General features: G+C 42.5%; 2 protein-coding genes across 10 annotated transcripts in view; both read right to left on the reverse strand.

The window, feature by feature from the left end:
• Positions 1 to 8,665: 8,665 nt before the first annotated feature.
• Positions 8,666 to 12,136, reverse strand: kcns3a (potassium voltage-gated channel, delayed-rectifier, subfamily S, member 3a). The gene has a single exon (XM_053620227.1). It carries the CDS (start codon positions 12,125 to 12,127, stop codon positions 10,652 to 10,654), a length of 1,476 nt encoding a protein of 491 aa, XP_053476202.1. The 5' UTR covers positions 12,128 to 12,136; the 3' UTR covers positions 8,666 to 10,651.
• A 1-nt stretch (position 12,137) lies between these two features.
• wdr35 (WD repeat domain 35) overlaps positions 12,138 to 15,488 on the reverse strand; it is a 21,358-nt gene continuing 18,007 nt past the window's right edge. For 3 of the 9 annotated variants that reach the window (XR_008385451.1, XM_053620225.1, XM_053620223.1), the window contains one exon: positions 15,478 to 15,488. This exon is cut by the window's right edge. Coding sequence is in view for 1 of the 9 variants with exons in the window: in XM_053620226.1 (XP_053476201.1) it covers positions 15,174 to 15,187 (14 nt within the window). In the remaining 8 variants the exon portion in view is untranslated. Of the gene's footprint in view, positions 12,180 to 12,271; positions 12,527 to 12,764; positions 13,272 to 13,434; positions 14,579 to 14,740; positions 14,865 to 15,030; positions 15,188 to 15,477 lie in introns of those variants that run through there. The other 6 variants (XR_008385448.1, XR_008385453.1, XR_008385452.1 and 3 more) reach the window with 6 other exon arrangements.

Below are 15,488 nucleotides of genomic sequence, written 5' to 3' on the forward strand. Positions count from 1 at the left end.
GAGATTCCGACAGGAGTCACAGGATCCTTATTTCAGACAGATGTGTCCTTACCTGCTGAGATTCCTTCTAGGGAAAATGCTACACTGAGCTATACAATCTCAGTATTCCATACTACAGCATTCCATACATTTGAGTATTCCAAACACTTCAGTATTCCATACACTTCAGTATTCCGTACACTTCAGTATTATATATACTTTAGCATTCCGTATTCTTCAGTATTATATACACTTCAGTATTCCATACACTTCAGTATTATATATACTTCAGCATTCCATACACTTCAGTATGCCATACACTTCAGTATTCCATATACTTCAGCATTCCGTACACTTCAGTATTCCATACACTTCAGTATTATATATATGTCAGCATTCCATACACTTCAGTATGCCATACACTTCAGTATTCCATATACTTCAGCATTCCGTACACTTCAGTATTATATACACTTCAGTATTCCGTACACTTCAGTATTCCATACACTTCAGTATTCCATATACTTCAGCATTATATACACTTCAGTATTATATACACTTCAGTATTCCGTACACTTCAGTATTCCATATACTTCAGTATTCCGTATACTTCAGTATTCCGTACACTTCAGTATTCCGTACACTTCACTTCAGTATTATGTATACTTCAGCATTCCGTACACTTCAGTATTCCATATACTTCAGTATTCCGTACACTTCAGTATTATGTATACTTCAGCATTCCGTACACTTCAGTATTCCATACACTTCAGTATTCCATATACTTCAGCATTCCGCACTCTTCAGTATTATATACACTTCAGTATTCCATACACTTCAGTATTATATATACTTCAGCATTCCATACACTTCAGTATGCCATACACTTCAGTATTCCATACACTTCAGCATTCCGTACTCTTCAGTATTATATACACTTCAGTATTCCATACACTTCAGTATTCCATACACTTCAGTATTCCATATACTTCAGCATTATATACACTTCAGTATTCCGTACACTTCAGTATTCCGTACACTTCAGCATTCCGTACACTTCAGCATTTCGTACACTTCAGCATTCTGTATACTTCAGTATTCCGTACACTTCAGTATTCCGTACACTTCAGTATTATATATACTTCAGCATTCCGTACAATTCAGCTTTCCCTAGACGCTTCAGCATTCGTTATACCTCAGTATTGTGTATACATTATTCCATACACTTGACATTTTCCTGCTAATAAAAGCACAAGATGATCATTTAGACTGTAAATCACAATAAGAAGTCTTGCTATAAAGCAGGACAGAACACACTGCTAATAAGCAGAGGATTAAAACACGTCAGCGTCTGAGATCCATCACGAAGCGTCACGCAGGAAGACGGCTCTAAAAATAATGCGCAGTTTGAATGCTGTCAGCAAAAAGATGCCTTTGTGTTTTCTCAGAGACACGGGGAGCGGCAAAGAGAGGCTGAGGAGCCGGGGCCAGTTAATGATCTTTATTTTTGGGGAACGGTGCCAATCTGGCTCCGAGTCTCCTTTTTCCTGGTGAGAGCAGTAATGAGGTCTTCGTCCAAGTGGCTTCCTGCCTTCCATACATACATACATATGAGCTCCTTGTGTTAAATTGAAAGCAATCACATCTTTGGAGGGCATCCTGAAGTCACCGCCATCACAAAAATACCATCTTGCCAGATATTCGGTCTCATCTCCATAATGAAGGTGTAACTGGGTTTAAACAGTTCCATTAAATCCTCAAGCTGCAAGTATTCTGCTCTTTTCAGTGCCCTGTACATTTTAATATTCCGGACACGTCACTATTTTCTATACCTCAGTATTCCATACACCTCAGTATTATGTATGCCTCAGAATTCTGTATGCCTCAGTATTCCGTACACCTCAGTATTCCGTACCCTTCTTTACTCCATACACCTCAGTATTCTGTACACCTCAGAATTCTGTACGCCTCAGTATTCTGTACCCTTCATTATTCCATACACCTCAGAATTACGTATGCCTCAGAATTCTGTATGCCTCAGTATTCCGTACACCTCAGTATTCCGTACACCTCATTATTCCGTACACTTCTTTACTCCATACACCTCAGTATTCTGTACACCTCAGTATTCCGTACACCTTAGTATTCTGTACCCTTCATTATTCCATACACCTCAGTATTCTGTACACCTCAGTATTCTGTACCCTTCATTATTCCATACACCTCAGTATTACGTACGCCTCAGTATTCCGTACACCTCAGTATTCTGTACCCTTCATTATTCCATACACCTCAGTATTCCATACCCTTCAGTATTCCGTACGCCTCAGTATTCCGTACCCTTCAGTATTCCGTACACCTCAGTATTCTGTACCCTTCATTATTCCATACACCTCAGTATTACGTACGCCTCAGTATTCCGTACACCTCAGTATTCTGTACCCTTCATTATTCCGTACACCTCAGTATTCCGTACCCTTCAGTATTCCGTACCCTTCAGTATTCCGTACCCTTCAGTATTCCATACACTTGCATATTCCGTACACCTCAGTATTCCATACACCTCAGTATTCCATACACTTGCGTATTCCATACACCTCAGTATTCTGTACCCTTCAGTATTCCATACACTTCAGTATTCTGTACAGCTCAGTATTCCGTACCCTTCAGTATTCCATACACCTCAGTATTCCATACCCTTCAGTATACCGTACACCTCAGTATTCCGTACACCTCAGTATTCCGTACACGTCAGTATTCCGTACACGTCAGTATTCCGTACACCCTGGTATTTTTTGCGAGTTCAAATCCGATGTTCCCAGAAGCACTTGGTGCACTTAACTGGAAAACTGTGCTTTTGATGTGTGGAAGTGTTTGAGAGTAAGAACAACACGATGAGCACGCAGACACGGCATCAGCTCTTTACTCCACAGAGCTCGCTTTATAGGTGTACATTTATTCAACTGGTGCGCTCCATAAAGTATTGGCACTCTTCTGCCCCATCAATCACTGAAAAGGGGTCTGAATGATCAATGGCGCGAACTGTGCGTCTTTGGATGAAAGCGTCTTGTGACACGAATTTTACTTAAAAAAAAGAATACATTTTTAAAAAAGGCAAATGAGGTGAAAGGAGGTCATCGATTTAAATTATCAACTGAAAAATCACACCAGTATTGATTTTCCATTCGCACGCCACTTTGCGTTTGTCTAAATTGCATCTGGTTAAAAAAACAAAAACGAAACACTGCACAGAAAATCTATTTCAATAAATGGATTCAAGTCTCCTTTTTTTCTTAAACTATCAATGCTTCATGCTTTGTGATGTCCACTGTCACCAGCGTGTGGTTTTACAAATCAATAATCCTCATAAACGCGGCGTCTCAGTGCCGAGTAACCTCCGTTTGTAACGGAATGGTGTGTTTATGTAAATATTCCGGAAATTCCAACCGTTTAACCTCCACCAAGTGATGGCTGGGATAGGGAACGGTGTTCAGGACGGCGCAGAGCCAAAAACACACCCATCAACCATGCTTACTGCTAATGAGGTGCCCCCGGGGGGCGGGGCATGTATGTTCTAGAGATCATTTATTGGACGAATGTAAGACTAGTACAGCTAGAGTCATCGAAAAGAAAAAAGTTGTAAGAGCTATCAAATTAAAAACTAAACGAAACTAATTGTTTATATAGATTTACTGTCGTAATAAAAGGGAAGAGAAAGTAAAAAGTTTGTAAAAAATATTTCCCTCAGCGTGTGTGTGTGTGCGTGTGTGCGTGTGTGTGTGTGTGTGAACACCTTAAAGATTACGATCACAAAAAGTTATTAGTTAAAGGTTATTCTGTTGATTCTAACGTCATTTTATGAAGCAAATTTTAGGTACTGTTTGTTTTTAAACGCTAAAACAAAAAAACAAGTCCTTCCACAAACCCGCTCTTTTCTTATCCGTTTATGTGGAGCGTCCGCGTGAACGAGCCGTTGCTACGGAAACGATAACGCATCGGAACGAGCTGCACTGCTGTCAGAGAAATTTCCATAGCTCGCATGCTGATTTTTCCGAAAGATAAGACAGTAATGGATTCTCAGGAACATTTTATCATTGTTTGATAAATGATTTAATACAAACAGGCTTTTTTTTTTTTTTTTTTACAAATGCAACCCTAAACATCTCATTTAAACGTGATCGTTTTCTTATTAAAATCCCACGGCGTTCCCGTTTCGAAACTGACGCTGCCGAGACGCTAAGAGACTCTCAGCGTGTCGAAAACTCATTTATTACCGTCACTCGTGTTCAGAGAGCACACAAGGTTTAAAATGATAAATTATTCCATCAGGAGACTAGGGAGGCCTCGGACTCATCGTGGTCATGTGACTGGAACGACAACGTACTGAATCACAGTTGGGATTGCGGCTCAGTTTTACTCTTTACGCTGTAAAACATCCTAATACGTTTCTTTTTTTCTTTACTGTGTAGGATACGCTATTCCTCTCTTTCCACACAGTAAACCATGCTAATTCATGCTAATTTCCCTCAGTGTAAAACAAACTAATCCTTTCTGCATCCATGTGAAGTAAGCTAATTCTCCCTGTCTTTGTAAGTGCTTTATATAAGCTAATATCGCCTTTTTACATTTTAAAACATGCTAATTCATATCTCTTTATGCAGCAAAACATGCTAATTCATGCTAGTTCTACTTGTTTATGGTGTAAAACATGCTAAATCATTTTTTTACTTCATAGAACATGCTAATCCTTTCTCTTCACATGATAAAACATGCTATTTCACATTTTCCCTTTTTGGTCTACATGTAAAACATGCTAATCCTCCTTGTTTATGCTGTAAAATATCCAAATTCTATCCATTTACAGCATGAAACATGACACGGGTCCTGAATTGTGCACTCTTTCCACTGTAAAATACGCTAATATCCTTAATCCACGTGTTAAAGCACGCTAATCTATTTGTACCGTGTCGGACATCCGCTAGTCTGCTCTCTACGTGTAGTAAAGCGTGCTAACTCACACTTTCACAGCATAAACGTTTCTGTAAAGGTGTAAAGCATGCTGATTCGCCCTGTTGATGTAATGTAATATAACACTGCAATGTTCTCACCTTGTGTACTAAAATATACATTTTTTCTAAGATAAAGCATGCTAATTCACTGTTTTTACAATATGCTAAACCTTAATATTTACAGCGCTAATTCCTCACCATCCCCGAACGAAAGCTAACTCGGGAACATGATGAGAAACGAGCTGTTCTGTAAGCACTGGCTTTTTATTCCTACAGCGATGTCACCTTCACACCTCGTCAAACCCGCCACGCTCGCGGATTATTATTCGTTCCTCGTAAAAAAAAAAAATGATACTTTGCTTAATCGCGTCGGCGATTAAAGCATTCGCAGTTAACCTCTGGAGTAATGAGCCTCAAAAAAACCTCGTCTTTTCGGGTAATAACGTGAAGGTTAATTAGAACTACTATACGACGAGTTCTGATTATTCTACGTGCACAGGAAACCCGATCATTTAAGGCGTCTTTCTGGTTCTAAAGGAGTGTTCAAACGTGCAAAACGGTACTTTTTTAATTTTATGTAGTGTGCTAGTTAGGGTTATAAAAGGAATAAGGAGTCTTTTTCAGACACAACGCTGAGGTAAATATATATGCGTACCTGTCACGTGACCATAATGATTAATGACGTCATCGGTCTGAACGCCTCAACACACAGCTAGTATACGTCAGCTTCGACACCGAGACTTTCTCAGTTTCGCTTTACTGGAGTTAAAGTTTTGAGAAAAACTTTTATAATACATTTATCCGCTTGTGACTCCTGTCACATCCTCGACACTCTATTCTCAGCTAGCGGCCGGAGTCGCTAGCCAATTTCCCACGTGTGAGATGTGAGCTGGGATTGACACGATGAGTGAGAGAAAGAGTGAGTGTTTGTGTGTGTGTGTGTCAGAAGAACAAAAGCAGTAACCGTTTCAGAAACTCTAACACTGTCACCATTTTAGATCCAACATAACTGTGAGGATGATTAGCATCTTCATTCATAAACAAAAAAATATATATATATATATCTAAACTAAATTAGTTGTGCACTTGCTGGGATTCTGCTTTTCACTCTTTACGCTGTAAACTATGCTAACTTTCACCATTCACAGCGTAAACCGTGCTAATTCGTCTAGCAGAACATGCTAATCTTCACGCGAATCATTTCAGTGTACTGAATGCTAATTCTCCATGTTTGTGCTGTAAAATACGCTAACGCTCCCATTGTACTGTGTAAAACATGCTAACTCAATTTTTTTTTACAACGTTGTAGTTCACGCTAATCCTCTCTGTCTGTCCACGACTGGAATACGCTAGGCTAATCGTCTCCGTTGTGTAGAACATGCTAATATTTTTTCCTTACTGTGTAAGCCGTGCTAATTCTCGTCGCTCATATCGTCACACATGCTAGTTTGCCTTTATACGAGCTAACCTCCTCTCTCTTCGCGTGGCAAGACATGCTAGTTCATGGTTTTTCACGATGCAAAACGGACGAGTCTTTCCTGTGTGCGCTGTGTAAACCGTGCTAATTCTCCCTGTTCATGCCGTAAAACATGCTAGTTCACCACTCTTGGTAGTATAAACATGCTAATTCTGACTGTTTTTCAGCAGACAACATGCTAAGCCTCCATTTTTAACAGTATGAAACATAGTAATCCTCTGTTTACAGTGTCAACCATGCTAAGTCATCATTTTTCTTAGAATAAACTATGCGGTTTCTCCTTGCTTGTGCTGTAAACCATGCTTATTCACCATTTTTATAGCACACAACACCTACTTTTTTTGCTGTTGTTCATGCTGTGAAACATGCTAATGCTTTCATTTACAGTGTAAAACATATTCATTCATAGTATAAGCCATGCTAACTCTCATCGTCTGTGCTGTTTATGCTACGTTCACAGCGTAGCGCATGCTAATTCGTAGGCCATGCTAGTTCTCCTTGTTTGTGGTATAAAATTTGCGAATCCTCCCTTCTTTTTTTACAGTATAACAAACATGCTAATCCTTCTTGTTACAGAGGTAAACTTGTTGATTTGTGTTCACATCTTTTAAAAGCTGATATTTTATTAATAATTGAATAACTAATATAAAAACCAGGCTTCAGTGAAATGAAGTTGAGTTCAGTGGATACTGTGAGGCGTCTTCACCTCAAGTCCTGTGTGAAATAGTGTTGTTGATGTTCTGGCTTTAATTTGTTTGCCTATTTATTCGTGCGTGTGCGTGTGTGTGTGTGTGTGTGTGTGTGTGTGTGTGTGTGTGTGTGTGTCGGTGTACCTCAGCATCCTTAACGCCAGAGCACGACACAAAATCGATCTCTGCGGGAAAAGATGAGTGGACAGAGTGAGAGAAAGGAGGAGAGTGGGAAGAATGCTTATGAGGAGCATTACACACACACACACACACACACACACACACACACACACACACACAGCTTAGGTTTCTCCAAAATTAGCTAATGAATCAGAATTAAAAACAGTAAAACAAAAATGTTGTGCCTTCGTTAAACAGAACTAATGAGACTAACTCGCAGCAATAAAAGGGAAGTGGACGGCTGATTTATGCGCATCGACGGACCCACATCCATCGAGTTTGAGGCCACACCCCCCCCCCCGTGCACCGCCATCTCGGGTCTGATGGCAGTTTGTGACATTCAGACTCGTCTTCATCAACTAATAGCCCTCCCTCTATCCCTCCGTCCCTCCATTCCGAGGGAATGAAATCAGGCCCGAGTGCATTAGCTTAATGGCGGACGGCTCGTGTTTCTCCTCCTGGAGCCGTATGATACGATTCACAGCCATAATCACATCGCGGGACGTCGTTTGTAATCGCTCTGATGTTCGCTCGAGACAAGACAGCCTCCGCAAATGGTTTTATTTTGCAGCCGTAATGAAATTTTATTTAATTTTCCAAACTGCGTAACGTTTGCTACGAAACTTTACGTGGCGTGTTTTGTACATTTTAAACAAACTTTGTCTCATGACCAAACGATTGAATGTTATGGGCGGCCATCTTGGAAAAGTGATTTTTTTTTTGTCCCCCCTCGGTGCAGTTTGCTATAGCTCCGCCCCTAGACTACGGCCCTTCTCAACCTTCACTGTTTTGAGATTTAGATCCGGAGGAGGCGTGGCGTATCTTTAACACTGATGGGTGTTCACGCACTTCAACATGCCGTCGCTCTGACTTCCTGTTTCCAAAGGAAATACGTCGACACAACTCTCTCGTGGGGGAGAAAATATAACGTTTAGAAAATATGCCATCCTGTAAAATACATAAAAAGCGCAGGGAGGAAATAACACGAGTATAAACGACGCGAGCTTTTTAATACTTATAGATTCTGCTCAAGTCGATGGTTGTTTGTGGGCGTGTCCTGTCTTTGCTCCCGGTCGCCGTGGTTGCACTGCTAGCACCAGGCTAACGCGGCGTCCACACATGCTAGCTACAGAACGTAGCAAAACCGTAGATTCGCTCACGATTCAGACATCTTCCTACGGAAAATAAAACAGCAGACGGAAGTCGCTCGAGTGTAAAATGCGTACCGCGTGTAGCGTCAGGATCGAAACAGCGTTGTGCTCTTTACGGATTTTTTCCACGTGGACACTTTGTTATGCCGCTTGCTCCGCCCACTTCACATGACTAACATACATTTTTTTTTTTTATTTTAAAGAAAAGCTAGCTGTGATGTCACAAGTCTCACGATTGGCTGAAAAAGTCTAACTTAAGCTCCGCCCTCACGGACACAGTTACGCTTGTCGCTCGGGAAATCAGGATAAAGCTGTCGATTAAATGTCTTCTTATTAGAATATCAGACCACGCCCACTGGAACACTTGAGCTGGGATTTTATCGGATGTGTCGTATTTTTATTTCGTTTCAGATGATGATTAATAAGACACTCACGTTTGATTTTATTATAAACGTTTTCTTTTTTATTTTCCACCATGTTCTTTATATTAATATATTATATTAGCACACATCAGATATTCATTTGTACCTCGGTGGTTTTGCATAGATGGACCAAGTCCAAGGTCAAGGTCAAGGTCATGATTTAAGCAGCTTTTTTCGAAAGTTTCCTTCCGTCACACCTGTGTGTCAGAACATCACCTCCTTCTCCTCATCGTCTGAAATACGCATGCACTCGTTACGTCCAGACGAGCAGGATTTAAGGAACATGCCATCAAACAGTTTCTTAATGTTTCTGCTTCCTCACGTTTGGAAGAACGAGAATCTCAAGGAACCATTCCGTTCGGATCAGACAGATTGGACGTCACGTTGAAGTGTGCATTAAAGCGTCCACAGGCGGGAAGACGGACGCGCATCGGGAGCTTTCAAGACCTGAGAACTCAAGCGGAAAATACAAATGCGCTGTGTGTGTGTGTGTGTGTGTGGGTGTGTGTGTGTGTGCGCACTACAGTCGCTCTGAAGAGTGTGAGCCAGCGGTCCAGCGTATGTAGAACCCTGCGTTCACATTACAAGCCTCTGAAGGAAACGCGCGATAACTATCGACAACGAGGCAAAGGAACACGAGGGTAGGAACAGGCTGATCAAAGCGAAACACGGAACAGGCGAACACGGTGGGGTAGTAAACCACCGATGAGCGGTGGAGGAGACAGGACTGAAATCAAAACATATATACACGACGCCGAGCGAAGGGGTGGAGTCACGTCTTTCCGGAAGACCCGACATGGAGGAGCTGATTATAACCATCGTTTCAGGACAGCCTGGACACGAATATGTATTTTTCACAATTGGTATACGGGCGCTAACGAATGAGCTAAGATTAGCTAGCATGCTAGCTAACGTAAGGTGTTCACCGATACACTACGAGTCACAGCAGGACACGCCATGGTCACCTGATTTTGCTCCACCACGGTGAAGAAATCCTCACAGCGATGAGAAAATTCGGTACGAGTGCAGCTTAAAAACGTGGGGGAGCGGCATTGTTTATTTAGCTATGCGCTTGGAAGACGTTCCGAGGGACATCTTGACGGTTTTTGATTTAGCGACAGTGACGCTAGTTAGACTCCTGGCTAATCTTCTACGTATTTTCACTTGGACATGAAGCCAAAATGGCATCTGTTACTTCCTCTTCCTGTTGGCGGGACCATTGCTCATTTCTTTGGCTAGCATCAAATCTGGTTTTAGATTCACAATACGACCGTGTAACATTAGCTAGAAAACTTAGCTGGCTACTTAATTTAATCGATAGCTAACGCTAGTTCGGTATTTGGCTAGTTTAACAAATATTGCTAATATATTACATTGTGCCACTAAAATCCAATATTTTACGCTAGCTCCGCCCACATTTACTCAGAGATTAGTTCCGTTCGATATAATATTGCATAAATATAACTAGCATTGTATGCTAAGCGCTACATCAAGCTGAAGAATGTTCAGATTAAGGCTAGCAGGGATGTCGTGTAGTGACGCTTGTGATGAACCGCACAAATTCGACGCAAGCGCCGCACTGGTTCACCCAGCGACGCTTGTCATATGGCTCGCTTGACACTTTTGTAGGAAACGATTGAGGTCTGTTGTGAGCACAGGGTAATGACGCTGTCTGGCGTGTTGCTTCTCGTTTGTTCAATTTGCTACTAATTTAAAAAAAACAACAACAACAAAAAAACAACAGTCATGAAGCAACATGAGTTTCAGCCTCATTGTCCTGATTGTCTTTATCATCACTTTCACTTCCTGTGCTGCTTCTGGTGGACAAACTGTCCAAAATCGAGTTAATCGCGTTACCGTTAGCATAAAGATCGTTCATGCTGAACATAGGAATCCCTGGAATGGGAACTTTTAAGTTGCCTGCGTACTGATCCGACTCCACCAGAGCTTTCTGTCTCTCGTAATACTTGGAGAACTTGTTGAAGATGATGGTGATGGGCAGCGCCACCACCAGGAGGCCGCACACGATGCACAGCGTCCCGATGAGCTTCCCAGCCAGCGTGACGGGATACGTGTCTCCGTACCCGACTGTGGTCATGGTAATCGTGGCCCACCACCATCCGATGGGTATGGTCTGGAGCTCGGATTCGTCCTCGTCTCTCTCGGCGAAGTACACCAGCACAGAGAAGATGGAAATCCCGACGGAGAGGAAGAGGATGAGCAGGCCGACCTCGTGGTAGCTGTGACGCAAAGTCGCGCCGAGAGACCGGAGTCCCACCGAGTGACGCGCTAGCTTCAGTATCCTGAAGATGCGCATGAGCCTGAGGATCTGCACCACCTTCCCTACGTTCTCCAGCTCCTCGCTTTCCTCGGCGTCTGCTTGCTCCAGTGCCAGCGTGGCGTAAAACGGGACCACGGAGACAAAATCGATGATGTTCAAAGCATTGCTGGCGAATTTACGGAGGCGCGGTGCTACCGCTAAGCGCACCACAAACTCGAACGTGAACCAGAGCACGCAAAAGGTCTCGAACGCGGCGAGAACCGGATCCTCCACGGCTCTTTCGTTAGCGTCCACCTGGTGGAACTCGGGCATGCTGTGAACACACATGGCCGCGATGCTGATCAGAACCACGCTCAGAGAAACCACCGCGAGCATCTTAGCCGTGAGCGAATGTCCCGGATTCTCGAGCCTCAGCCACAGCTGCTTGCGTTTCTCCGCGCACCAGGTGCCTTCAAACTTCTCCAGGTCCTTCTCCAGCTCTGAAAGATCCTCCATGGAGGAGTCAAAGCTCTCTTGAAGCTGCTCGTCCTCGTTCTGGTCCCAGTCGTGCTCCTTATCGCACTCTTTCTGCTCGTGGAACTTGTTGCTACAGCACGAGTCCAGATAGAGCTCCTTGATGCCCCAGTACTCGAGCTCCTGGCTGAAGCTGAACACGCACAGCTCCTCCATCAGATGGATTTTGCCCGTGTGGTAAAAGTTCAGCACGTAGCGGAAGAAGCGCGGGTTGCGGTCGAAGTAGAACTCGTGCTCCGTCGCGCTGTAGTCGTCGCACAGCTCCAATATGGCCGACTCAGAGCTGCAGGGGAGCAAGCGGGCGAGACGAGTGTGCGGGAAGCGCTGGAGGACCGAGCGGGACACTTTCTGCTTGAAGCCGCCCACGTTCAGGTTCAGGAAGTTCTCGTCCGGGCCGCAGCGGTGCAGGATCTGCCCGTACACCATGATGGGGCGGGGGGGCGGGGCAGAATGCAGGTCGTAGCTACGACTCCATCACCTGAGACACAAAATCAGAAAGAAAGACACCAAATGAGAGAAAAGAGATGAATTAGCAGCATGGTGCAGCGTCTGTGAGTAAGAACCACTAACCAATCAGAGTGCCGGAGGCGGGACTTGGCAGAACGCGGCACGGACACGTTAAACATCGACTCGTTTATGTAAGGAGTCTCCAGTGTCAGCGCTTTGTAACAGTCAGGCGTAAAACTCTAACGTTACGTTTTCCGACATCAGGACAGACGAGTTTACGCTCCTTCGAGACGGGCGTAAACGTTTTGCATTTTACTCCCGTGAATACGTTTTAAAAACGTCGTCACACGTTGCGGCTTTTCGATTCGCCTTGAAGCGCTGCACGAGGAAAAGGAGGAAGAGGAGCTCACATACTTTAAACTTGATTAATTATACATTATTAAAGTTTAATATCCATAACGGTGGCTTGTCATAAGAGTGAGGAATTAACGCGAGAGTAGGAGCATGCACAGTTCTGCGAAAGTTCAGGAACTTTCGCAAATAATATTTATGATTATTACTACGGCATTAACGAGTGGTACGGATATATATGAACTGAAATGAACTTTGAATAAACCTGAGTGTCATGTTGCATTAATCTGATCCTGAGCGCTTTCTATTTTTGCTTTGCTTTGGTATCTGATTGCAGCGTAGAGACCAGAGCAGCAAAAATCACAGCACGAGCACATAAGAAAGAGCGCAACAATCGACTTTATCTGTCTGAAGTGTGGAAATAAATAAATAAATAATAAATAAATAGTGCCGGGGTGAACTTTGTGAGAATCTGAGCGACACGCTGCTGGGTGTGATGTCTAATCTGACTCCTCCTGGGTTCCTGGTGTCTGATTGCATTGTAGAAAAATCCAAACCACAACAACAACAAAAAAAACAGTGCTAATGGATATCGATTCCTGTCTCAGAAAGCCAAACAGAAAGCTTTTCACATCATTGGGAACGTCTCGGATCGGGTCCTGATCTGTCCTGGGGGTCTCGTCGTTCAACTCTCAAGAGGGAGGGGATTTGTTTCTAGTCCTTCTCCATAATAAAGTTTCAAATAAGCATCAAGTGTGCGTGAGGAAAAGAGCTGGACAGTGGAAAAGAAACGGGGAGAAATGATCATATTATACCCTAATCCTGGGTTGCATTTAAAATAAAATAAAAATCAAGACATGCTGTGATTTTTTTGTTGTTGTTGTTCAAATCAGGTTCATTTATTTAAGAAATGTCTAATAAATGAGATGTTTTACCTTCAGCTCAGTCCCATCTGAGTCCCTTCCTGAAACCTTCCTCCAGCTCCAGCTCCATCATCCCAGGACTTTTCAGAGAGACACACAGAGAGAGGGAGAGAGAGAGAGAGACGGGACGGCAGAGCGCAAAATAGTGAAGTGTTCTGGTCCCGCAGCCGCCACAGAGCTGCTCTGCGCATGCGCGTCATCAGCAAGCAGTTTCAGCAGCAGCACGTGAGCGCGCACACTCGCGTCGCTTTCGCCGGGAGCGCGCTTCGGGACACTAGTGACCAAAAACCCACACAAGCAGGTTTGGAGAAAAGAAAAGGTGTTAAAGCTTTAGAAGGGTTTTAGTCTGAAGAGAAAGCCCACAACTAAAACCAAACAAATGATCAGGAAGATTTCTTTATAATGATACACGACCGAGTGAAGCTGATCTGTTAGAAGCTGGGAAGATTACCCAGCTGTTTTAATCCTCCTGAACACACCCCGGCAAATCCATTTCATACAAACAAACAAACAAACAAATAAATTGACGTTTTATTTTTGTGATACTTAGAATGCCTTTAAATGATTTATTCTTGCAATATTAAGCAGGCTATGTACTTTAAATAAATGAACAAACAAACAAACAAACAAATAAACAAGTGCGGTTGTGACAATACAGGGGTTAATGCATTACAAACCCCACAGGAAGCAGAGAAACGCGCCTGAGAACTTTCATTCATCCCTTATACAGGGAATGTGCTGTAATAATAATAATAATAATAATAATAATAATAATAAAGACGGTGGGAGTGTCAATATGAAAAATAAACAGAATGTAAAGTGGCAGTGGTCTGAGAGAAACATTTACACACTCTTGGGTGTGTGTGTGTGTGTGTGTGTGTGTGTACTAAACATTACCATTGCTTGTCACTATAGAGGTACCATGAAGTTTTTGTACCTTTAATATGCATCAGTCATCTGGAAATGTGGATCTAGTGTGTATACACTTATCAGTTCAGATTAAAGCTTTACATTTACACTCCACGTGCACTTTCTGTACCACTCCAACGACAGGGAGGTACCCTTTTTAGTACCCTTTTTCCCCCTGGAAGCGCAGTCTGGGGGATCCGTTTCATCTTGTTGAAGAAAAGCAGGCAATTCGCTTTAAATCTCTCTCCTAAACACGACATGGAATGCGATTAATTTAGATCGAGCTGTATTTGGCCGCCAGGGGTCGCTGTGGTGACACTTGGCAGGTTTATTTCATCACTGTTTCAAACACTTTAAAAAAATAAGTCGTTTCTATTCCAATATCAGTTGTTTGCTTAGAGAAATACACCGTGTGTGCTCATGTGGACTGGAGTCTCCGTGCTGCAACATGATTGGCTCTTCTATTTTATGACGCAGTAACGGTGGTTTGTCTTGTGTTGGACGTTAGCACTATTCCTCCATACGATGTTCGGCTCCATGTTAGTTAGGAAAATGTCGCAACACGTTTATTTATACAGATTCTGACCAACTGTGTACTTTCATTCGTTTTCTGTCAAATGGATTTCATTTAAATAATGAAAACAACATGATTTGATATAAAACCGCAAGCGTGCAGAATCATTACACCACATCATGTATTCCCTATTAGATTAAAGTAGTAAGTGTAAGTGGATTTAACAGTAAATGAGACATTTAATTCGGAACATTTCGACACTCACCTGGTCGTTTCTTCCACAAGAGGGCAGTGCTGTTCTTCTAACACTGAAACGTGGCTTTTCATATCAAACATGTCCTACTGCAACGTATCAAAATAACATTTTAACCACTTTATTATTATTATTATTATTATTATTATTATTATTATTATTATTATGATGAATCATTTGGATCGTTTTATTCTTTGGATGTAACAGATATAGTTAGTGAATATAAATTAAATAATTGAAGTTTAAAAAAACACCACCACCACACTATTGTCTTCCTCTTTAAATATAGACATGTTTGGTGTCTGGCATTTAAAGACTGATCCGAGTTCAAAGGGAAGGTGTGTACTTTAATCGTACTTTAAAACACTACAGAGAAATCTGTACAGCAGA

The sequence above is a fragment of the Ictalurus furcatus genome, chromosome 3 (genome assembly GCF_023375685.1).
Source record: "Ictalurus furcatus strain D&B chromosome 3, Billie_1.0, whole genome shotgun sequence".
In the NCBI taxonomy this organism is placed as follows: domain Eukaryota; kingdom Metazoa; phylum Chordata; class Actinopteri; order Siluriformes; family Ictaluridae; genus Ictalurus; species Ictalurus furcatus.

Coding starts and splice junctions, on each gene's coding strand:
- kcns3a (XM_053620227.1), bottom strand. CDS start 12,127: ATGGTGTACGGGCAGATCCTGCACCGCTGCGGCCCGGACGAGAACTTC.